The sequence below is a fragment of the Hemicordylus capensis genome, chromosome 4 (genome assembly GCF_027244095.1).
Source record: "Hemicordylus capensis ecotype Gifberg chromosome 4, rHemCap1.1.pri, whole genome shotgun sequence".
Classification (NCBI taxonomy): domain Eukaryota; kingdom Metazoa; phylum Chordata; class Lepidosauria; order Squamata; family Cordylidae; genus Hemicordylus; species Hemicordylus capensis.
This window is the reverse complement of record NC_069660.1, coordinates 76,166,766-76,190,763: the sequence shown is the minus strand read 5'-3', so window position 1 is coordinate 76,190,763 and position 23,998 is coordinate 76,166,766. Positions and strand designations below refer to the sequence as shown.

Sequence of the window (23,998 nt, the reverse complement as noted above, 5' to 3'; positions counted from 1 at the left end):
ATTTAACATGGGAAGCTAGCACATCAGTGCCACGGTTATAGTTCTAACTTGAGAAATTTTAATATGATCCACCTTTCACACTGGATTTCATGATATGGCATTCTAGAGTTACTGGAGTAGAGTGAAATTCAGCACCAGAGGAGGGAAAAGGGGCAAGTACTCTGACGCAATAATTAGAGGGGCTATTCAGACAATCAACAAAAATCGGGCTAGCCTCTGCTAGCCCGATTTTTGCTGATCGTCAGAACTCCGCTAGCCTGATTTTTGCTGATCGTCAGAACCACCGGGCTCACAGCTTTTTACAGTCGTGAGTAGCCGCGGCACGCCTTCGCGCCGTGCCTACTCATGAGTAGACCCCCAGCCAGGAAGCGAAAAGCCACCTCCCGGCTCCAGGGGTCTCTCTAGTATGCCCTGCGTGCTTGCGGGGCTTGCGGGGGCCGCGTGGCCCCGGCTCCCCCACCCCCTGCCGGCTCCATCACGGAGCTGGCAAGGGCTCCCTGCCTGCTCGTCTGTGGGGAGAGCGGGCTTAGCCCACTCTCCCTGCAGTTTCTGAAAAAGCAGGTCTCACAGATCGTGAGAGCCGCCTCAGTGTGTGCAGTGCCAAACCTTCACTGCTGGGGTTACTTGGAGAAGAGGCTCTTTTCACATACTCAGAGGGGCTATTCTGACGGTCAGCAAAAATCGGGCTAGTCTCCACTAGCCTGATTTTTGCTGATCGTCAGAACCACCAGGCTCGCAGCCGAGCCCGGTGGTTCTGGAGCGGCTAACCCGCTCTGGAACCCCTGGTAAAAAGCAGGTTTGCAGAGTGAGTGCTCCACAAACCTGCTTTTTACAATCGTGAGTAGCTGTGCCGCACCTTCGTGCCGCGCCTACTCACGAGTAGACCCCCAGCCAGGAGGTGAAAAGCTGCCTCCCGGCTCCGGGGGCATACTGGGGCTTGAGGGGGCCATGCGGCCCCTGCTCCCCCATGCCCCACCGGCTCCGTCACGGAGCCAGCAACCATGTGGGCGGCCAATCCAGCCACCCAGGGCTCCCTGCCCGCTCGTCTGCGGGGAGAGCAGGCTTAGCCCGCTCTCCCCGCAGTTTCTGAAAAAGCGGGTCTCACAAATCGTGAGACCCACCTCCCTGTGTTTTTTTCATCACCATCAATCAACAGAGAGAGAGAGGGCAGTTCCTCATGAGCTCACTTCTATTAATGTTTAGGATAGGACTGTTAATGTTAATGTTAAATACGCAGTTATTGCTCCTTCAGAAATCTAACATGTGGGACAAAACGCGCCTCTCAGAAATGCACTTTGCTTCACACAGACACAGACAGACAGATAGACAGACACACACACTTTCTTTTCTGGTGCCATCGCTGAATCCAGTCATGGGGAAGTGGCCACCACATTGCACCTGACTGACTCAGGCCTAAAACACATTGCATTTGTGGTAATTTGGGAGCTACAGACTTCCAAATTGCTCCCACACGTCTTTTTCTTCCATTCCTGACTATTTTTTCACTTGTCAATTCGTTTTCTGTTGCTGACACTGGAAAGGAAAAGTTGAACCCTGAACGGTGAAGCTAATGGGTGGCCCCACCCCCCTGAAAACTCCAGAATTCTCCGAAGGTTCTAAGCAGTTGGGGTTTCAGTTGGAAGCCCTGATTCCAATCTGTTGAGAAGAGCATCGGCCCCAGCTGTCTGCGCAACCCCACAAGATAGCCCACAAAACCTGAAGCTTATGGATACTCTAACAGCCTCCTCTGTTTCTAGCAGGCCCTGGGTGCTCCAGTTCTTCAGAAACCTCTTTGGGAGCAGGCATGTCACACAGGAGGGAGAAGGACCCAAGGCAAATGCAAAGGAGAGCAAAGATGACAAAAGTGAACTCCTTGATACTGAAGCAACTCTGCCAGGCAAAGGGCCAGAAAACAATACTTCTCCCAATGAGATCCATGAGGGGGTGATGGATAGCTGTGCTAAAGAGTTATCCGAGATGAAACATATCAGTCTTGGAGACACCATCCCTACAGATGAGAAGAAGCTATCTTTATGCAACCCAACAGGTTTGGAGATGGGAGACTCTGAAGGCTTTGCTGACTCTATGACAAGCAACTTGGCCCAGGATCAATGTGAAAAAGCTCTGGTATCAGGAGAGAAGAAAAGAGAATCATCTGGTGACAGAGGAACGGTGGGAAAGTGAGTGTTGTGTCAGCAATGTTGTGGCCAACTTCTAGACATACTGAAGATAAATTCCTAGTAGGATTTCTAATAGGATCAGCAGCCACCAGTAGTGTACTAGCCTTTCATGTGGAGAATGTGCGATGAGCCCTGCAATTATCGCAACCTTCCCATGTTGTTTTGGGCATAACACTTATTGACCTTGATCTATATTATCAGTAAAATGGGTCCAACCTAGCCTCATTTTGCCTCACTTACAGGAGACCTCGGAAGATCAATGGTCAAATTTGATGAGGTCTCTTCACAAAATGAACACCCCACTTGTGCTAATTAGTGTTTAGCTATGTGACCTGGGGGTTAATTAAGAGCAGAATTGTTCATATGAATATTCTAACAATTACTGGGTAAGATTGGCCAGACAATTATTTTGTGTTATCATTCTGTAAGGTTATCATGCCCTGAGCTAAGGTGGGTGGGACTTTACCCATGCTAAGTGCAGGTCACTGTGTTACTTTCGGAGATCCTTGTGGAAAGAGGAAAACTGGAGTTGGCAGCAAGCCAGAATTTCACAGGCTTAGCCCGCTTGTTCTTAGTTTGGCTGGCTGCCAGAACTGGAGGATGGAAAGCCAGACCAAATATAAATATAAATATAAATGTAAATATAAATATAAATATATGCATGCACACACTGCACTGCTGGATGGAAATCTACACCTTTTGCAGATTGCATTTTGGTAAGGCAGCACAGGTATGTGTGAGTTTCCAAGCTTTTGCCTTGCAGCTGAGCCAGCCATCCCAGAGAAGAGCCAAATACCCTCCCTTCAGCTGAACAATTTGCCTGCTCTTGGCCCAGGTCGCTATAACTCCAGGCAAACAGGCTGAAGGTGAGGCACAGGAGGCACTGTACAGAAGAGGGAACATTCCTTTTACAAACCAAAGGCACTTTGCACATCTTCAGGCATTATTTATTCTTATGTCCTTTCCCATAGAAAAAAAAAGAGATGCTACAGTTTTTGAAAAAGAAACTTGACAAGTCTAAGAGTTACATAAGCCTTTCTGTGATTCCTCTGGTTATTATAGGAATTTATCACTGTGTGGAGTTAATCATTCAAGAGTATGCAGAAGTGTTCCATCCATAGAACTACCACAAACAACACTTAATGCAAACTTTCATGTGAACAGTTTGCCCTAGGATGTGATACTGAGAGCTCCACATATTATTGTGCGTGGAGACTGCCTATCAGGGCCACAGTACTGTTTAGTCAGAAGATTAATGATTTTGTTCATACTGCCAATCAGAGGGCATAATTAATTTCCAGACAGGCTTGATTCCTGGAATTAGGGTTGCCAACTCTCTATGACTAGCCTGGAGTCTCTTCAGGTAGAAGAGTAGCTATTGAAAACAGTCAGGTAGCTATTGAAAACAATCCCAGAGAGATGTGGGAGGAGAGCTGGTCTTGTGGTATCAATCATGAATTGTCCCCTTTCCTAAGCCAGGTCCACCCTGGTTTGCATTTGAATGGGAGAGACTACATGCTGGAGCACTAGAAGATATTCCCCTTAGGGAATTGTTTTTATTCAATCCAGTAAATATACCTGGCAGTGGTAATATAATATTTGTTATTACTGACAGTAATAAGTGGTATATGCCTATATATGCTGGGGTGGGAAGAAGCAATGGCATTTCCATCTCCAATGTTTAATGAAGTGAAAAATGTGGGGAGTCTTTTTCTTGTATGAAATGCCCTCCCTGAAAAATGATGTTTTGGGTGTAGAGATGAAATCGCCTCGGTCCTATGTGTGGATAATGAAGAAGTCTCTATGGCCACAGGAGGTATTGAGGACTGTAGTGCTGAAGATGAAAGAGAGCATCTACTAAAAGGTGAGGAAGAGGATCTCTGCTGTTGTGTTTAGTGGCACAGCGGGGAAATGCTTGACTAACAAGCGGAAGGTTGCCGGTTTGAATCCCTGCTGGTATGTTCCTCAGACTATGGGAAACACCTATATCAGGCAGCAGCAATATAAGAAGATGCTGAAAGGCATCATCTCCTATTGCATGGGAGGAGGCAATGGTAAACCCCTCCTGTATTCTACCAAAGAAAACCACTGGGCTCTGTGGGCACCAGGAGTCGAAATAGATTTGACGGCACACATTACCTTACATAATAATAGCTCTGCCCAAATAGCTGCTGTCATATGGTTGTTTACATCCCATTGGATGGCTGGTCAGTAAACAGGAGGCAAGCATGATAATCAAGAGTACTCTGGGTGATGTCAGTGGCCCATCAAGACGGTTAAAAGGCTTCAGTCCTAAGCACACTTACTGGTTCTTAAATGCCACTGAAACCCAATTGTGTTATTTATGATTGGCACAAGCTATCTTAAGGTTAGGGAAACATTAATTTTGCTCCCCTGACATGTGCATGCTGGGAGGAATCATGTTCCCTCCTTCACAGTTTTCCCAACTGAAGCCCCTTCTTTCTGCTCTGTAAGTGAATGGGCTGCAAACGAGTAAATTGTTAGAAGGCAGGATACATCTATCTTAGACCCTTGTTCCACATGTCTGGAGCAGGAGAGCAACTTTGCTACCTGGAAGTTTCTTTCCCTCAAGTGCAGCCCTCGGGGCAAAATTTCCCATTCATTTATATGGAGTGAGGGAAGGGGCTGAAATTGAGAAAAGTTTGTGGAGACACATCTCCCCTTCAACTCTGCTCTCCAAGGGTCTGGGTGAAGTGGGGAATTGTGTTCCTTTATTTGGCACCTCTCAAATTCAGTTGCCCCAAGCAGCCACCTATTGAGCTTATTTCCAAAGAAACAGGGTCCATGGTCCATAGGAGTTCCACTAAGATATGGCCCTTCTACCTCTCCAGAAGCCTGTTCACATGTTTCTCCTGCTTCACCATGTTTCTGTCATTCCAGTCTACTTTATATCATATGATGGTTAATTTATCTGTTGGTGAAGATGGTTTATCTTGTTGACTGCTGTGGAGACCCTTCATTTTAGATCAAATGCATCCTAAACGGGTACAATATATCAGATTGCATTCCTTTCAATGACTCAAGGAGACAGTGGATTTAAAAAACCATGGAGACTTCATGGCACAGTGATATGGCTTTTCTTTTCAGCAGAGGATGTCGGAGCTGAACCTCCAAAAGCAGAACTCTCTCCCTGGAACAGGCTCGTCAATATGTACAAGCAGCGCCGGAGGCTTCATTCTTCAAAAGTGGTAATTATATGATAGGGAGATTCTGCAGGCAGATTTTCCTCTCTGCATGGCACTTTCATAAGCAGGAGGAAAGATGTGATCCCAGTTAGGAGTGTGAAGGTCACAAAATAACAGCATGAGTTGCCTTCTAAAGGCTTTTTCACTCTAAATACACATGATTCACTCCAAATTCTTACTCACTTCTTAGTCATTCATGATTTCCAAGTAAATTTGCTTTGTTCGGAAATCAAAAGAATGAGACTCCCCAAATTCCCAGCATGCTTGCTATATTTATTATAGCTATTAACCTACCATGTATTATTTTATTAAAATATTTATATCCCACTTTTCAATCTATAGATTCAAAGACCAAAAGCCTTTCCATTCCACCATCCTGTTTTCCACAGTGCCCGACCAGATGCTTCAATCTGGTTGTAAAGGCAATTGCACCCCCTGCCATACTATTGTTCCCCATTTGGTGGTATTCAGGGGCCCACTGCCTCTGGAAATTCCAAATAGGTATCATGATATTGCCATTGCTAGATCATCCTCCATGCATTTGTCTAATCTCCCTTTTAAAGACATCTTGCCATTACCACATCTTGTGGCAATGAAATCCATTAATTAATTATATGTTGTGTGAAGAATTTCATTCTAATTATGAGAGGAGGGAAAGAACCCTGTCAGTCTACTTTCTCCACACTATGCATAATTCTATGAACCTGTGTCATGTTCCCCATGAGTCACCTTTTTTCCCAAACAAACCATCCCCAAATGCTTTAGCCTTTCCTTGTGGGGAAGGTGCTCCCACCCCCTGATCCTTCCAGCTGCCCTTCTTTCCCCCACCCTCTTTTTTTCCTGCTCTGTCCATGTTATCCTTTTTGAGATGAGGTGAGTGACAGGTCTCTTGTCCTGATTTCCTACGGGGACCCACAAGGCAAGGCTGCAATATCTCAGAGAACTCAGAGGGAGCAAACTGAACCAACAACAGTTCCAACTCTGACCGAACCTTTGAAATGTCTCTTGGCTCCAACTTCCTCCCTCAGGCTCCACGCCTCTGTTGCAGAGTGTGGATCCTTAAGGGGCAGCCTATGAGTCTGAAGACAAACACTCTGCCATGTCTCAGCCACTTCTCACTTGATGCCTTCTCTGTGTTGGTGAGCAGGCACTGAAGAGTGAGAGGCTTCTGGTAAGTCCATGCCTGACCCCTCAGCAGCTCATGGGGGACCATCTCTGGGATTTCAGGCTTGCGTTCTCAGGGCTCCTTATTGTCTGGTTAATCCTTGCCAATGGGGCCTAGGGTCTGTGCCTCATTCGTTTGTGTTTTTGCAGGGGATTTGCCTAGCTCTTATCTCTTGGGATCTGAGTCCTGGATGTTGCTCAAGGGCTGGGCCATGTGTCAGGGTGGCCAGGTCATGGGCTGTGATAACTGAGAATGCAAGTCCAGGACTGGGAGTGCCAGGAGCAGAGAACTGGAGAGGCCAATGAACTGGGGCTGCAGGGCAAGACAGTAATCCAGAGTCAGGCACATGAAAGAAGGTCCAGCCAGAAGGCAAAACCAGGGGCAAAAGCAGGAAATAAGGTCCAGCAGTAGGCAGGCAGGGTCAATCCAGAGTGACAGTCCAATCAGAGGGGTCAAGGCAGGAGCCAAAGGCAGGAGACAAAGGTCAGTGCCAGATCAGGAATAGAGGAATCAGTCAAGAGCAGAGGTGTATCTAGGGAAAATAGTGCCTAGGGCAAGCACTGAAATTGCGCCCCCTGTCCATAGGAACATAGGAAGCTGCCATATACTGAGTCAGAGCCTTGGTCTATCTAGCTCAGTATTGTCTTCACAGACTGGCAGCGGCTTCTCCAAGGCTGCAGGCAGGAATCTCTCTCAGCCCTATCTTGAACTTGAAGCCTTCTGCTCTTCCCAGAGGGGCTCCTTCCCCTGAGGGGAATATCTTGCAGTGCTCACACATCAAGTCTCCCATTCATATGCAACCAGGGTGGACCCTGCTTAGCTAAGGGGACAAGTCACGCTTGCTACCACAAGACCAGCTCTCCTCTCCAAACATCTGACACCCATATTTCAGATAACTTTACCATAATATCAGCTGAAAAATACAAGTCAAAATCGTTAATCTTTTAATATTTAAAAAACTATTTTGCTGTGGATGTAGCCAGACCAAAAAATGCTGGAAAACTGCAAATTTCAATATGCTGGGGCTCATGAAATACCCAAATACTATGTGGAGGTGTACTTGGAAAACTAAACAGAAGTGCCTGTCTAATTCTCTGCTATGCATTGTAGCATCACTATTACATAAGTTTTAAAAATAAATGGAGAATATGACTTTTCCCAGATACTCTGAAAATAATTAAAGGATATGCAGAGTAAACTGTGTCACTGCTTGGAAAATATTCTAGTATTTCAGAAAGACAGTTAAAATGAGAGAAAGAGAGCAAGAAACTCCCAGTGGGCCTTAATATTAAGGATTTCACCATTTATCACCATTTCTTACTCACCATTAATAGCCATATTATTAAGACATCACATTTAAATCACTTATCAGAAGAAGCAAAGTAAGAGCAAATGAATACAATCCTAGCTCATAAGCTTCAGCTCATTATTCACAAGCCCCGATTCTCTGTACATAGTGCCAGTCTGAATATGTGTACAGTGACTTATATTATATTAAATTTAAAAAATTTTTTTACCTGTAGCCCCTTCAGGGGGCTTCCTAAAGGCGCGGGGGGGGGGGTCTGCAAAGGTCCCCCCTCCCCCACTGGCCTCTAGGGCCTCACAGGGACCATTTGAGCATGTACGGTGGCCATTAATTTTTTTTTAATGGCCACTGAAAACAAAATGGCCACCGCTCATGCTCAAATGGCCTCTGCAAGGCCTGGCATGGCCTAGGGCCTCACATAGACCATTTAAGCATGCATGATGGCCATTTTGTTTTCAGTGGCCATTTATTTTATTTTTTTATTTTAAAAATGGTGCCCCCCCCTTCAAGTGGCACCCGGGGCATATGCCCTGCCTGACCTACCCTAGATACGCCCCTGGTCAAGAGACAAGAGTTGCAGCAGGCCAAGGATCACATACCAAGTAGTCAGAAGTAAAGAGGTGATGAACATTGATACTGAGGCAAGGCTGCCTTAGCCTGGCAATCTCTTTATATTTTATACTTCCTGTTCCAGTGAGCTGGCCAGTGAGTAGAATCCCAAGGGCCTGCATGCAATGAGGATAATTGCCACAGGGAGCTGCGATGTACAGAGTTGTGTGGAGCAGGCAAGGCATAACAACATGGCAGCAGGTCCAGTACCTTCCTTCCCCACCCCCACAGGAGGGAACATATCTTTGAAGGTGCTGCTTACAGCAACACATGTGTGAATCACCTAATAATGCTTCTTTCTTCATGACAAATAATGCTTCCCCCCTCACCCAAATTATTGCTTTATTAGTATGCACATTCATGCAGATTGAATTTATTAATCAATTAACATTCATATGATTTATCCATTTAATCTGGTGACAAGTGTAGTTTTAAAAGTACAAACAAGTGATTGAAAAAGGGTTTAAAGAGAAAGTAAAAAGGAGAGGCTGCCAAAGGCAAACTAGTGATGACAACTTTATGCTGATGCCAATATAGAAGTTTGGCTTTTGTAGTTCTTCATCTGAATACCGTGGCTGAACCAATGAAGGTTTTATGGGAAACAGATACAGGGAACCTCCAGTACAACTAGCATGTTTGGAAGTATGGTTGAAAATGTGAAAATAACCCAGAGAAGGTTAAGGGTTATATACTGCTATCACCTGTTCCCCATCTCCAAGGATCCACAGCTTGCCAAAAACCACAATGAACCATTGTCCCCCAAATGGTATCAGTGGCTAGAGTTTGAGGACAATGTCTTCACGCTTGGAAAGTTTGGTCTGTTGATCTCTGTCTATTAGACAGCTGTTTTATGACTCATATGAAGAACACTTAGCTTTTATACAGCACTTTTGAGTGTACAAAGAGTTTCACATACATTATCTCAGTAATCATTATAACAACTCTGATAGGTCAATATTCCTCTTCTTCTATTGGATATGGGTCATCTTAAGTGGCGCAGTGGGGAAATGCTTGACTAAGAAGCAGAAAGTTGCCAGTTCGAATCCCCGCTGGTACTATATCGGGCAGCAGCGATATAGGAAGATGCTGAAAGGCATCATCTCATACTGCACAGGAGGAAGCAATGGTAAACCCCTCCTGTATGCTACCAAAGAAAACCACTGGGCTCTGTAAGCACCACTACTCAACGGCAAACTTTACCTTTACTTTATTGGATACGGAGGGCTGAGTCGGAAAATGATTAGCTGCCAATGAAATTATGCCTGTGGTGATAATTGAATCGAGGTTTTCCCAGTCATTTGTCTTAACCACAGCATTACACCACAGGAAGCTGCCTTATACTGAGTCAGACCATAGCTCAGTATTATCTACATAGACTGGCAGCGGCTTCTCCTCTCTCAGCCCTATCTTGGAAATGCCAGGAGGGAATTTGGAACATTCTGCATGCAAGCATGCAGATGCTCTTCCCAGAATGGCCCCATCCCCTAAGGGGAACATCTTACAGTGCTCACATGTAGCCTGCCATTCAAATGCAAACCAATTCATGCTTGCTACCACAAGACCTGCATAGAAGTGCCTTAGTCCATAAAATGGGCAGCAAGTCTGGATACAGCAATGGACTTTGCACATGTATTTTGGGCGTTTTGTTGCATCCTCACCATACAGGCAGGCAAGCAGTCATGCAAAGAGCATAATCACGCCTCATATATCTTACAGCTGCTTGTAAACAGCCTCATATCAATAACCATCATTTGATACTAGTTATATGTTACCTTCAGTATTGTTAATAACTGACTGTTGGCAGTGCTTAGGCAGCTAGGTTCCCCAATCGCAATTAAGTAGTAATTACTTAGCATAATTAGCCATGGCTAAAGCCATTCTGCTGCTTGGTGCACTGACATCCCATCAATGGGAAGGGAGAAGTACATATAAACAACCAACAAGACAGTTACCACTCGGGTTGTAGCATCCCTGGGATTGTTTGGGTCTTGTAACTGCAGAGTAGTTTGCTTCCTTTATAGAAGCAACATAATATTCATTTATTGATTTAGTCAATTTGTAAGTCACCCTTCAGTGTAAAATTCAGTATTAAAACCACAGAAAGCAGAAACAACCTCGACAGTTCAGTAAAATCCAGCCAAAAAACCCGACCACAATTAAAAACAGCTACAGTACTTGCTGGAATGTTGAGCAAACTGAAAGGACATCAAAGATCATGCTGGGCGCAAGCTTCTCTGGGAGGAACAACCAAAAAAGACCTCTGCCCAGTCACCATCTTCCTAAATTCAGACAGCGGGGGCGGGGGGGCGGAGGAGGGCTTATATAGTAGAAGGCACCCATGTCCCAAACTGGGCCAGGTAAGCAGCTTTCCCCCTCTCTTGCTGCCACCACCTGGCCACCCCTTACACTCCCCCACCCCTGTACTTGTAAAGGGGAATCCTTGCTGGATGCTCCTTTACTAGTATATCCTCCAAACTGGTTTGGCCTGGTTTGATGTTCAAACTGGACTAGGCCAAATTCAGCTGTACCTGGAACCAGACCAAATTCGGCCAAACCGGTTCTGTACATACCCCTAACAAGGACATGTTTGTTTATTTAAATTAGGTCATTACTAATCGTAGTAATGTAGAACATAAAGCAATTAAATATAGGTTTTTGCCATGTAAATGACAAAACACCAGAATACATGAGCCAGATTATCAGGTTAGAATTATGAGTCACCATGAAGTTTTTCATACATGGCTTTATGCCTCGGGGTATCTGAGGAGCGAATCTACTTTGCAGTTGTTTCGAGGCAGTTTAATTTGTGGGGTTAGATTGGACAGTTCACATAGCTATTGGCTCCCCCCTTCAATCCCTGATATCTTTCTCCTTTGTGCATTCTTACTGATCGCTCTGGGTTTTTTCTCCATTTCTTGCATGACTTGGCTGGGGGTGGGTGATGTTTGGAGAAGCCAGTGGCACTCCTGGAGTCTCTCTGGCCAGGCAGGCGAGGGTGTTGGTGGGGGATGATGGCATGGATGGGGGGGGTTTGCCTGGCAGGGAGGGCATGCCCGGGACTCCCAGCAGCGAGGGAGGATGGCTGCAGAAGCTTCTCTACTTCAACTTGGCAACCCCCACCCCCGCTGCTACTGTGGCTGCATACCTGTGCTTCTTGCTTGGCGCAGGGAGTTGATCCCGAGCATCCTCCTGGTTGGTGTGCCCCAGTGGTGATTTTCGTTGCTGCTGCTGCCTCTCCCCAGCCCATGATCTGACACAGCAGGTGGCCAGAAAAACAAAACAGGCACACACTATGGGTGAGAGCGAGGAAGGGAAGTCAGGCAGGTGGGTGGGCAGGACTCAGGGAGGTCTTCACAGCCCAGAGGCGCTTTGCTCCAAAGGCATTGCCCCCCCCACCAAGGGCGAGCAGGGAAAGGGGTCACATGGTGGTGGTGGGGCTGGCTCTGCTCCCCATAGCAGACCAGAGATACGGGCAGGCAACTTGCTGATCCTCCAAGGTGCGGGAGGATACTCCAATCACACAGCAGATACTCCAATCACATCAGAGACGGAGGACGAGGTGAGAGAGCTTGACAGCTGATTACGGAAGAACAGAGTTTTACCCATCTGCCACAACCCCCTTCCCCAGTGCTTGCAATTGCAAATAACTCAGAGCAGACCATAACGCAAATTACTGCCAATGGCCCATCTATACATCAAAGGAGAAGTCCCGCGGCATTCAAGAAAACTCAGGTTTTCAAAGAAAAGCTGCCACAAATAGAGGATTTTTTTTACCCCGGACATAATTTGGGCCAAGCTAGAATGCGCAGTAATTTTTAACAGTAATTCAGAGAAAAACAGAGTCAGTTGTGTACTGGTCCCTGATAGCTCACAGGAACTTCAGGGTTAATCCAGCTGATATGTGGACTCACAGCTTCAATTCAGGAGGGGATGCGGGCTAAACGCCATGTGTGAAAAACCTCCATGAGAGTTTACAGTATTGGTTGCAAAAAAGTATTTTCTAGGTTTCTCTACTGCAACAACAAAGCAGCTTCATGGGTGGCATACTTGTCTGACCTCCCAATAAATAACACATTTTGTTCAAGCAAATTCCCAAGGGCAATTGAGTCAATAAACTGAGACAAAAGTTTAACTCTGGGAGTGTATAAATAGTACATCTCAAAATGTAATGATAAATAGCTCCTATTCCTGAGATTCACATATGCACAAGGGCTGATTGATTGGAAGCTTGGAATAATGACCCTCCAAATGCACAGCTGGCATTGTTTGAAATCTTAGAACGGAAAACCTCTGGGAAAGGAATGTTTTGCAAACTCATGAATGTAACCTTTCACAATGTGGGATCCTTTTATATACTGATAAAGAATTTTGAATCTACTCAGTTAAAAAACAACAGCCCTGTAATATTTAATTCTAATTTGTGACCAAAGGTTTGGCATGTCCTATATAGAATCAAACATAAAAAACATTTAATATGGAAATTGCAGTCTTGGACCACATACAAATTAGTAAAATATAGGTATTTACATGGGTTCAAAATATTGTTTTAGTTATCCAATCATAGCTAGGTACAGTTTTATACAACTTCTGCATTCTTTCTACATCCTCTTATAGCCCCATCTCCAGGATATTCCTGCACAACCTGAAACTGAAGATGAAGCCACGTTGGATCTAATGATATATGGATTTGCGACACCCAAATTCCATGTTGACTTATCAGATTCACCTGGAACTACTTGTGTCTGTGGGTAAGTTTTGTGTGCTCTTCATCTGTCAGGCTTTGAAATATTAAGTTAGTGGCCCCCAAAGATCAAACAGTATGAAATGTAATCTGCTGAAATGCACAATGGAATTTTAAAAAATTAAGGTTTTTCAGAAGCCAATACTTCAAATATATGAAAGTTTTTTTCACAGCTTATAGACATGTTTATATCAAGAAAGATAAAGAATATCAAGAAATATTGGCATTGATCCAAGCAAAGTTACTTGTATTGTGCAGAACAATTTTAGCCATGTTTACCTAGAAGTAGCTATGTTCAAAGGGCTTCCTCGCAGAAGAGTGTGCCTAAAATTACAGCCTAAATTCTATTGATTTCATTAACAGAAAGTTAAGCTCGTGTTTAACTGTTTTGTTGAAATCAGTGGAACTTAAAAGTGACATTGGTTGGATCATGCCCACTGAATGAATAAAAGACTGTGGAGTTTTCCTTAAAGATAATTAATTGAGTAAGATGTTATTGAACCCTCAATCCATCAAAAAGAATTGAGGCAACTGTGATGTGTGAAAACATTTATTTTAAAATGAAGTGTTAGAATTAAAATTCATAATGGCAATATAAATATTAGCATTTATATTAACCAGATTTCAGTAGGGAAATAGGGTCGCAGGATAAAACCCACTCTTGGAAATATTCAAGGTTAAATTGCAAAAAAGCAGAGCATTTGTGGCGATTCTTTTACAGTTTCTCATAATCACTATAGCAGCATAACTGATACCAGCTGAACAGTCACCATCTTAAAAAAATGCAAAGGGATATGTGCTTTTGGCAAGTATACCTGGAGTGTAGGCTCATGGAAACTGTAGAACCAGCGGGTCGGTAAAAAATAGAAGTTTCCTAAGAAATATTCACATGTGCTCTAAAACCGAGGAGAAGGATGACCCCTTTGCCCTACCTATTCAATACTCTGAATGAAACCTGTGCTGTTGATACTCCTGTACATTTTTCCTCCAATGGCACTTGCACACCAAACCCTGAGGCAAGAAGACATCTGGATCTTTATTATATTATCTATATATTTAATTCTTTTGGGACATGCGTGCCCAGGATTTGGTAGCGGAACTCTCGCGACACGCTGTGAGAGTTCTGAAGTGAGGACTGAGGAGGAGAGGGGGAAGAAAGTGCTGGCAGTGGCCGGCTGGCCGGAGGAGGAGGGGAGCGAAAGGCGGCGGGCCGCGGGCGGGGGGAGAGAAAGGCGGTGGCGGGCAGCAGGCGGGGGGGAGAGAAAGGCGGCGGGCAGCGGGCGTGGGGAGAGAAAAGCCGCGGTGGCAGGTGGATGGGGGAGAGGGAAAACAGTGGCGGCGGGGCCCGTCTTGGCCACCCGCCGTGGCTCTGTGTGGGGGGAGGAATGGGAGGGGAGGAGGGCTGGAGGGCTGGAGAACATGGGGACGGAGGGAAGGGGAAGAGAGGAGAGACCAGGGCAGGAGGAAGAGGGAAACAGCTGGCCCCAAAGCGCCGCACAGATGCTCTGTGCGGGGTTGGCTAATAAATTTATAATATTATAAACCATTTATATTATAAATTATATTATAATTTTATTGTATTATAAACCACACACACACACACACACACACACACACCTCTTATTGTATGGAACAACCTTACATTTAATAAAATCTGTCTCTGATCAGTGTTTGAAAAGACATGTGCTAGAATCCAAAGGTCTTTGCCAGCCATAGGAGCTTTTCAGCCTCTCCCTTCCTGCAGTATCCCCCTATGTCTTCCAACAAACTGCCCCTAAATATTGGGGGACCCTCTGAAATGGTATTCCATGAAGAGGTAGCGGATGCCACTGAAAAGGAAAATTGGGGGGACCCCACAAGTGTGAACTGTTGATGTGCCACTTTAGATCCTTACCAGAGGATGTTTAGATCCTTTAGATCCTTACCAATTTTAAACTAAAGCACTGGAAGAAGCGTGTGTAGAAGCCCAAAGCCTGTCCCTGAAAGTTGCCCCCGCTACTTCCCCTGTCCATGTAATAATGAGTCACTACAGTTAGAATTCGTAAGCTACCTAATGGCGCAGTGGGGAAATGATTTGACTAGCAAGCCAGAGGTTGCCAAGGCATTATCTCATACTGTGAGGGAGGAGGCAATGGTAAAGCCCTCCTGTATTCTACCAAAGACAACCAAAGGGCTTTGTGGTCGCTAGGAGTCAACACCAACTCGACGGCACTTTACCTTTACAGTTAGAATTCATGTTTTGAGCCTCAAAGCATGGATTCTGACTGCAGTGACTCATTATGAAATGGAGGACTCTCTATCAGTCTCAAAGACACAGTTCTTGTGAAGCAGTTCATATATCCACAGAACACAGGAACATAGGAAGCTGCCTTATACAGAGTCAGATCATTGGTCCATCAAGCTCAGTATTATCTACACTGACTGGCAGCAGCTCTCCAAGGTTTCAGGTAGGAGTCTTTCTCAGCCCTACCTGAAAATACCAAAAATTGAACCTAGGATATTTTGCATTCAAAGCAGCAGGGCTGTCCTTAGGGCATGCCAAGCAGGGTGACTGCCCCGTGCCCCACTCTTTTAACCCCCATTAGAATTAACTGGATGGAGGCCCCACACTGGCTGATTTGCCCCGGGCCCCACACCCTGCATGGGCTCTCTTAAGGACAGCCCTGCAAAGCAGATGCTGTCTCACTGAACTACGGCCTAGAAAAGCCTTCAGTACCCAAATACCCAAGGACTGGGAGCTTGACCTAGATCTGTTTGAGTATTTGAAATGCATCAGTACAACCATGACAAAGATGGATCCCTAGATCTGAACCTTTCAATTTATGCAGGGGAATAAGTGGTGGTAGTGCTACACAGACCACAAGATGGCAGTGTCCATTTTAAAATAAACTCATATACAATAGTACTGGCTAATCTTCTTAAAGAATGTGGCACAGATCAAGTCCCCAGTCTTGGACGAGCATGAAACCAAATCTATTCACAGCACTCTGTATCTTGGTATAATTTTATATGTAATCTACTGATCAAGGAAACAGGCAGCAGAGCAGTGCAGGGAGAGGCAGGCAGAAATACAGGCCTTAATATATTCCATAGCTAAGCTCACAGGCACTCCTGGGCATTTCCCAGATTACACGCTGCAACAGTTCAGCAATGTGCCTGTTAAGTGCCCCTCTGCATTTGACATTGTGATCACTGCGCTGTCACCAGGGTGCTGTCCATATTTCCGATGCCTTGATTCAACTTTTATTGATGTGTTTCGTCCCTATAACGTTGTAAAACTGTTGCAGGAAAGTGCTGTGTTTTTCTGTTGTACGGAGGCTTGTCCCATGTTTGATGCATTGCAGCGTGGTGTGGTCTGGATGGGTCAATTGGATTTGCTGATTTTTACAGCCCCTTTCCGCCCATTCCTGAAATAATGTCTAGATTACATGCCGCAACAGTTCTACAACGTGTCCATTAAGCACCTCTCCACATTTCTCACGTTGTGACATTGCGATCACTGCACTGTCATCAGGGTGCTGCCCATATTTCTGATGCCTTGATTTGGGTTTTATTGATGCATTTTGTCCCTATAACGTTGTAAAACTGTTGCAGGAAAGTGCTGTGTTTTCCCGTTGTACGGAGGTTTGCCCCGTGTTTGATGTGTTGCAGCATGGTGTGGTCTGGACAGTTCAACTGGCTTTGCTGATTTTTACAGCCCCTTCCTCCCATTGTGTGAAATGACCTCAGTCTTTCCCCCCTCCCTTTTCTCTTCCTTTCCAATGAAGGCTTCCTGAAAACGAGGCTATGGAACTGGTCGATCACTGTGAGGCAGCACAAGGAGATTCAAGACCAAATGATGATAGAAACCTGGAGCATCCTAAGGTATTGTGGAGGCTAATCTAGTCTGGTTGCTCATTCAGGAGATAATGGAGAGTGATTGTGGTTTTCTACACTTCTGGTGTGGCACTGTAGGAAAAGTTAGCTTTCCCCAGGACATACTGTCTGTTCGCCTGAAAGTGAGTGGTGTGGACTTCTGAGCTCTCACTGATCAGTCCTGGTGCTTACAGAGCCCTGTGGCTTTCTTTGGTAGAATACAGGAGGGGTTTACCATTGCCTCCTCCCGCGCAGTATGAGATGATGCCTTTCAGCATCTTCCTACATCGGTGCTGCCCGATATAGTACCAGTGGGGATTCGAACTGGCAACCTTCTGCTTCTTAGTCAAGCATTTCCCCGCTGCGCCACTTAATGTGCTAAACAGCTTAGGCCCTAGGTATTTAAGTGAGTGTGTTCTTCACCATGAGCCCCATCCACCTGTTAAGATCATCTGGAGAGGTTCATCTGCGGTTGCCGCCAACTTGTCTGGCGGCTACTTGGGGACAGGCCTTCTCCGTTGTTGCCCCTGGACTTTGGAATGTGCTCCCTGTTGAAATAAGAGCCTCCCCATCTCTGGCAACTTTTTAAAAGGCGCTGAAGACACATTTATTCACCCAGGCTTTTAATTAGATTTATTATTTTAATATTGTTAATGTTGGGTTTTAAATTATTTTAATGTTATTGATGTTAATGTTTAAATGATTTTAATTGTTTAATTGATTTAATGTTTTAATTATTTTCACTGTAAACCACCCAGAGACTCAAGGTTTGGGCGGTACAGAAATATTTTACATGAACAAACAAATAATCAATCTCTGGCTATTGGCCACTACGGCTGGGGATTATTTATTTATTAAAAATTTCTTATATACCACCTCCTCCAAAGACTCTAGGCGGTGAACAACAATACTAATGACAATTAATTAAAATAACAACAACAACAATAATAATTAAAGGGCAAAAGCCTGGTGAAACAGGTGCATCTTAAGAAGGGCCTTAAAAGCAGCCAGGGAGGGGGCTGAACGAATCTGTGGGGGAAGAGTGTTCCAAAGAAGAGGGGCGGCCACAAAGAAGGCCCTCCTACGGGTCATGGCACCACGTACTACAGCAGTGTCTGGGCACTAAGGAGGGCCAGTTGAGAAAACCTCACAGGTTGGGATACAACTGGCCAAGAGAGGCAATCCCAGAGATATACAGGTGCTAAGCCCATAAGGGTTTTGTAGATGAGAACTAGCACTTTGAATTGGACCCGGTTTATGGGAGTTGTAGTCCAAACACAGCTGGGGTGGCAAAGTTGAGCAGGCCCTAAACTGTACATCTTCTTAGCCTGTGACTAAATCCGGCACTGGAAACAGCTCATATGTCTGGATTACAGTGACCAGAGATTTGTAGATATTCAGTATGCCTAACCCCACCCCCACAATTAAGGCTGGCTGGACTAGCTTCATTAGTTCCTACTCCTACTTCTGTTCCTATTCCTTCCTTGTAATATTATGATAATCTGGCCTGAGAAGGAAACTGTAGGTACTTCATCCCAGCCAAAAGCTGTCTTTGAAGATAAGATCTGCTGTCAGTTGTCCCCCCTCAACCTCCCTGAATGTCCTCAGTTCTTAAATCTGATGGGCACAGGGTGAGCGTGCACCTTCTGTAACATCCCTTTGCGCCGAATGTGAGAGCAAGTCCTCTGTGCAGATGTTAACTAAGCATCGCCCACCACATCAGGAGAGCAAAGCGTGCCTGGTTGATTCTGCTAAGCAAACTTCCTTGAGTGAGCCAGAGATGACAGCAAGAGAGGACAGGGCAACGTGCGCTTTCCTTGAGCAGGAAAAACATGTCTGGCATGGGGCAGCGCACAACAGTGCCTGGCTTGTGGGCCTAGCCTGCTGTAGAGCTTGTATGCACAATTAATGCTCCCCGCCTTGTTTAGTGAGACACTAAACAACACTACTCTAGACTCAAAGGAAGAAGGATGAGATACAAATGTAGTTAATGATAGCAAAACTACTCACAGTGATCATTGGTGTGCCGTTGTAAAACACTCATTCTTTCCTTTCTTAGTAGAACCTGTTATAGAAGACCCTGCCAAAGTAACCCCGAGACAGCAACCAATCCCACTTTGCTCGGTGAAAGATGGTCTACTGGGAATTCTTCTTCATAACGCGCCATGACTATTTCCAATGTATTCTTTGTTGCTTCCTTCCTCCCTCCTTTCTTTAACTAGTATATATAGACTCTTTCTTCTATGCTCTACAGAATAACTCTGTAAATCCAGCAGTCGTATACTTTTAGTGTATATTTCAGGTTGATAGATTACTCTGTTTCTTCCCAGACTCTCTCTAGTCTGTTTTTCCCCTCCTCATTAAAATAAGTTTTACAATGCATCCATACATTTTATGTGTGTTTTAAAATTTCATACGTTAAAAAGCAAGTCAAAAGTGGAAGCCTCATTGATCACAGAGCTACATTTCACATCACAGACAGGCTAAATTTTTCAACTTTGATATTACATAAGTAATGGTGTTCTTCCTCCTGATAAACCAAGGCTAAACAGGGATATTGTGTGGCTTCCCACTTTGGGGATCAGGGAGAATCTTTCATGAAGGGGGAGGGATTTCCATGTCCATGGGCAGGAATTCTGTTTGTTCCTTTTTATCATGTTTTTCTCCACCTCCCCTTTGCCTTAAAGATGTTGGATCACAGATATATCCATCCTGGATGATGAAGAGACCATGATTCCTTCAAACCGATGTAATATATAAACACCCCTCAGACATGAGCCATTCAAACACTGTTTTACTTTGTATAGTATATTATTATTCTTTGTGGGAGCCAAAGAGTATTGTCCAATATGTCTTATTTCTATAACTGAAAATTTTCAACTTAAAAAAGTAAATTAAAATCCAAATTTTAAAAACTGGATTTTGAGATAAACATTGGACAGAGTCAACACTTTAAACTTATTGGGCTATCTCTTGGTTGTCAAAATATATTCTAATAAATTACTGACAACCAAAGGCTGGCTAGTAAGTAAGTAAAACTTTATTTTGGCCATAGACTAGCAATACAACAATATAAAACAAATAAGAAAATAATAATAATAGAAAATCAGACTACATTTATACAGAGGCTGTCTATGATGCACACCAAGCCAGACAGTAGTGGCAGGAGTGTTCCTAGCTGAAATTGCAGGGGGGGGGGAATGGTGTGCCCCAGAAGGATAAGGAGAGGAAAATGAACAGTGTGCTCCAGTGGAGTGAGGAAGGGCACTGGCAGTGGATGATGTGGTGGCACCTGTGATGGCAGAGGCCTGGTGCTTGCCAGCCCACTGTGCTCCTCCCTGTACTTTCACCTGAGGTGACTGCCTCACCCTACCTCATGGGAGGGCTGCCTGTGCTGAAGACAACTATTTTTATAAAATACTGGAAGATGTAAAATATTCATGTTGTGGATCAAGTATTCAGCAACTATTTGGTATAATGATTTTTTAAAAAAATGATTATACCAAATAAGATTATATTTGATTATGCTTACATAAATGATTATACCTACATAATAACATAAGAGCAATCCTGTTGGATCAGGTCAAAGGCCTATCTAGTCCAGCATCCTGTTTCCCACAGTGGCCCACCAGATGCTTCTGGGAAGCCCACATCAGGAGATGAAGGCCCTCTCTCCTGCAGCTGCTCCTCTGTAACTGGTACTCAGACACCCTACATCTGAGCCTGAAAGTAGCCTAGAGCCATAAAGACTAGTAGCCATTGATAGAACTGCCCTGCATGAATTTGTCTAAGCCTCTTTTAAAGCCATCCAAGTTGGTGGCATTTACCACATCACATGGCAGAGAATCCCATAGATTAATTATACATTGTGTGGAAAAGCACGGACTTTTGTCAATCCTAAATTTCCTAGCAATCAGTTTCATGGGATTACCCCTGGTTCTAGTGCTGTGAGAGAGGGAGGAAAATTTCTATCTACTCTGTTCACACAGTGCATAGTTTTACAAACCTCTATCATGTCTCCCTTGGTCACCTTTTTTTTAAAGTAAAAAGCTCCAGACATTGCAACCTTACCTCTTAAGGAAGGTGCTCTAGGCCCTTGGATCAGCTTGGTTGCCCTCTTTTGCACCTTCTCCAGTTCTTTAATATCTTTTTTGAGATACAGTGACCAGAACTGTAGAGTACTCCAAATGTGGCTGAATCATCAGTTTGAATAAAGACATAATATTAGCATTTTAATTTTCAGTCCCCTTCCTAATGATCCCTAGCATGGAATTTGCCTTTTTCACAGCAACCTAGGTCTATCCTTTCCACACGCTTAACATTTTTGATCAGGCAACTGGGTGCTGTGCTACTCTCTCATTCAATACCATCCTATGTGTGTGTGCGTTACCTTTTATGGTGTCAGTCCTTTAGCCCATCTAATTCTGAGGGAAGGTAGGATGCCTCCTTGTCTTAAGGAGGCAATTATTAGACTGCTTCTGAAGAAGCCTATCCTGGATCCCTCGGTCTTGAACAACTACAGACCTGTCTCCAACCTTCCGTGGCTGGGCAAGGTTATTGAGAGGGTGGTGGCCTCCCAGCTCCAGACAGTCTCGGATGAAACTGATTATCTTGACCCATTTCAAACTGGCTTTCGGGCTGGCTATGGGGTGGAGACTGGCTTGGTCGGCCTGATGGATGATCTACAATTGGCAATTGACAGGGGAAGAGTGACTCTGTTGGTCCTTCTGGACCTCTCGGCGGCTTTCGATACTATCAACCATTGTATCCTTCTGGAGCGTCTGAGGGAGTTGGGAGTTGGAGGCACTGCTTTGCAGTGGTTCCGCGCCTACCTCTCGGGCAGGTTCTGATGGTGTCCCTTGGAGACTGCTGTTCTTCAAAATATGAACTTTTGTATGGTGTTCCCCAGGGCTCCATATTGTCTCCAATGTTGTTTAATATCTACATGAAACCGCTGGGAGAGATCATCAGGAGATTTGGTGCAGGGTGCTATCAGTATGCTGATGACACCCAAATCTATTTCTCCATGTCAGCATCATCAGGAGAGGGCACAACCTCCCTAAATGCCTGCCTGGAGTCGGTGATGGGCGGGATGAGGGATAACAAACTGAGACTGAATCTGGCTAAGACGGAGATACTCATTGTGCGGGGTCGGAACTCGAGAGATGATTTTGATCTGCCTGTTATGGATGGGGTCACACTTCCCCAGAAGGAACAGGTATGCAGTCTAGGGGTGCTTCTGGATCCAAGCCTCTCCCTGGTGTCTCAGGTTGAGGCAGTGGCCAGAAGTGCCTTCTTTCAGCTTCAGCTGATACGCCAGCTGTGTCTGTTTCTTGAGGCGAATGACCTCAAAACAGTGGTACATCTGCTGGTAACATCCAGACTGGATTACTGTAATGCATTTTATGTAGGGCTGCCCTTGTACGTAGTCCGGAAACTACAGCTGGTCCAGAATGTGGTAACCAGGCTGGTCTCTGGGTCATCTCGGAGAGACCATATAACTCCTGTATTGAAGAAGCTACACTGGCTGCCGATATGTTTCCGGGCAAAATACAAGGTGCTGGTTATAACCTATAAAGCCCTCAACAGTTTGGGCCCTGGGTATTTAAGGGAATGCCTTCTTCGGCATGAACCCCACCGCCCACTGAGATCTGCTCAAGAGGTCCGTCTGCAGCTGTCAACAGTTCGTCTGGTGGCCACTCAGGGACGGGCCTTCTCCGCTGCTGCCCCAAGGCTTTGGAATGCGCTCCCTAGTGAAATAAGAGCCTCCCCATCTCTGACAGCTTTTTAAAAGTCTTTAAAGACACATCTCTTCACCCAGGCTTTTAATTAATGTTGTTTTAATGGTTTTAATGCTGTTTTAAAATATTATTTTAAAATTGTTGTAATGTGTGTGTTCCCCCTACATTTTTGTCTTAATGAATGTTTTACTTTGTTTTAATTCTGTTGTAAACCGCCCAGAGACGTAAGTTTTGGCTGGTATAAAAATGTTCAAATAAATAAATAAATAAATAAATAAATAAATAAATAAATAAATAATTCAATATCTATCTATCTATATTTCTCTAAGACGTACTCATTGCTAATCCCATGCGTGGCTGCTCTCGTGAGAGTTTTCTCAGCAGGCAAAGGTAAATAAGGCAGGGGTGGGCAGGTGGAAAGAAATTGAGTGCCCAGACAGCCCAGATGCCACTGACCATGCTGGGCTGTGGGGATAGGCAGGTGGGGGGAAAGTGCCCAGACAGCCCAGGTGCCGCTGACTACAGTGGGGATGGGCGAGTGGGGGAAAAGTGCTCCTGGACCCAAAGTGCTCCCTGATTTCTCAGGCTGAGGCAGTGGCCAGAGGTGCTTTTTATTAGCTTCGGTTGATACATCAGCTACATCCATTTCTAGAGGTGAATGGCCTTAAAAGAGTGGTACATATGCTGGTATCCTCCAGGCTTGACTACTGTAATGCACTCTATGTGGGGTTGCCTTTGTACATAGTCTGGAAACTACAATTGGTACAGAATGCGGCAGCCAGATTGGTCTCTGGGACAACATGCTGGGACCACATAACACCGGTTCTAAAAGAACTGCACTGGCTGCCAATATGTTTCCGGGTGAAATACAAAGTGCTGGTTATTACCTATAAAGCCCTTAATGGCTTGGGTCCAGGCTGTCTGAGAGAGCGCCTCCTTTATCATAATCCCTGCTGCCTGTTACAATCTTCTGGAGAGGTCTGGCTGTGGTTGCCACCAGCTCATCTGGTGGCAACCCAGGACTGGGCTTTCTCTGTGGCTGCCCTGGGGCTTTGGAATAAGCTTCCTGCTGAAACAAGAGCATCTCCTTCTCTGTTTGTTTTCAGAAAGAACCTCAAGACCCTCCTGTTCTCTCAGGCTTTTAATTAGAATTAATCTTAATAATTCAAAAAAACTTGTTTTATTAATGTTATTC

General features: G+C 44.9%; 1 protein-coding gene across 3 annotated transcripts; it reads left to right on the top strand.

Moving 5' to 3' along the window:
• Positions 1-1,617: 1,617 nt before the first annotated feature.
• Positions 1,618-19,444, top strand: LOC128321925 (uncharacterized). Of its 3 annotated transcripts, none has more exons than XM_053242472.1 (6): positions 1,618-2,180; positions 3,938-4,044; positions 5,292-5,389; positions 13,081-13,214; positions 16,975-17,071; positions 19,125-19,444. In XM_053242472.1, the coding sequence occupies exons 1-6, from the start codon at positions 1,726-1,728 to the stop codon at positions 19,134-19,136; spliced, it is 903 nt and encodes a 300-aa protein (XP_053098447.1). In that variant the 5' UTR covers positions 1,618-1,725; the 3' UTR covers positions 19,137-19,444. The 3 variants fall into 3 exon arrangements, with proteins under 3 accessions (XP_053098447.1, XP_053098446.1, XP_053098449.1); XM_053242471.1 differs by having other exon boundaries at positions 1,619-2,180; positions 5,289-5,389; XM_053242474.1 differs by having other exon boundaries at positions 1,620-2,180; positions 5,289-5,389; positions 19,122-19,444.
• The last annotated feature ends 4,554 nt before the right edge of the window (positions 19,445-23,998 follow it).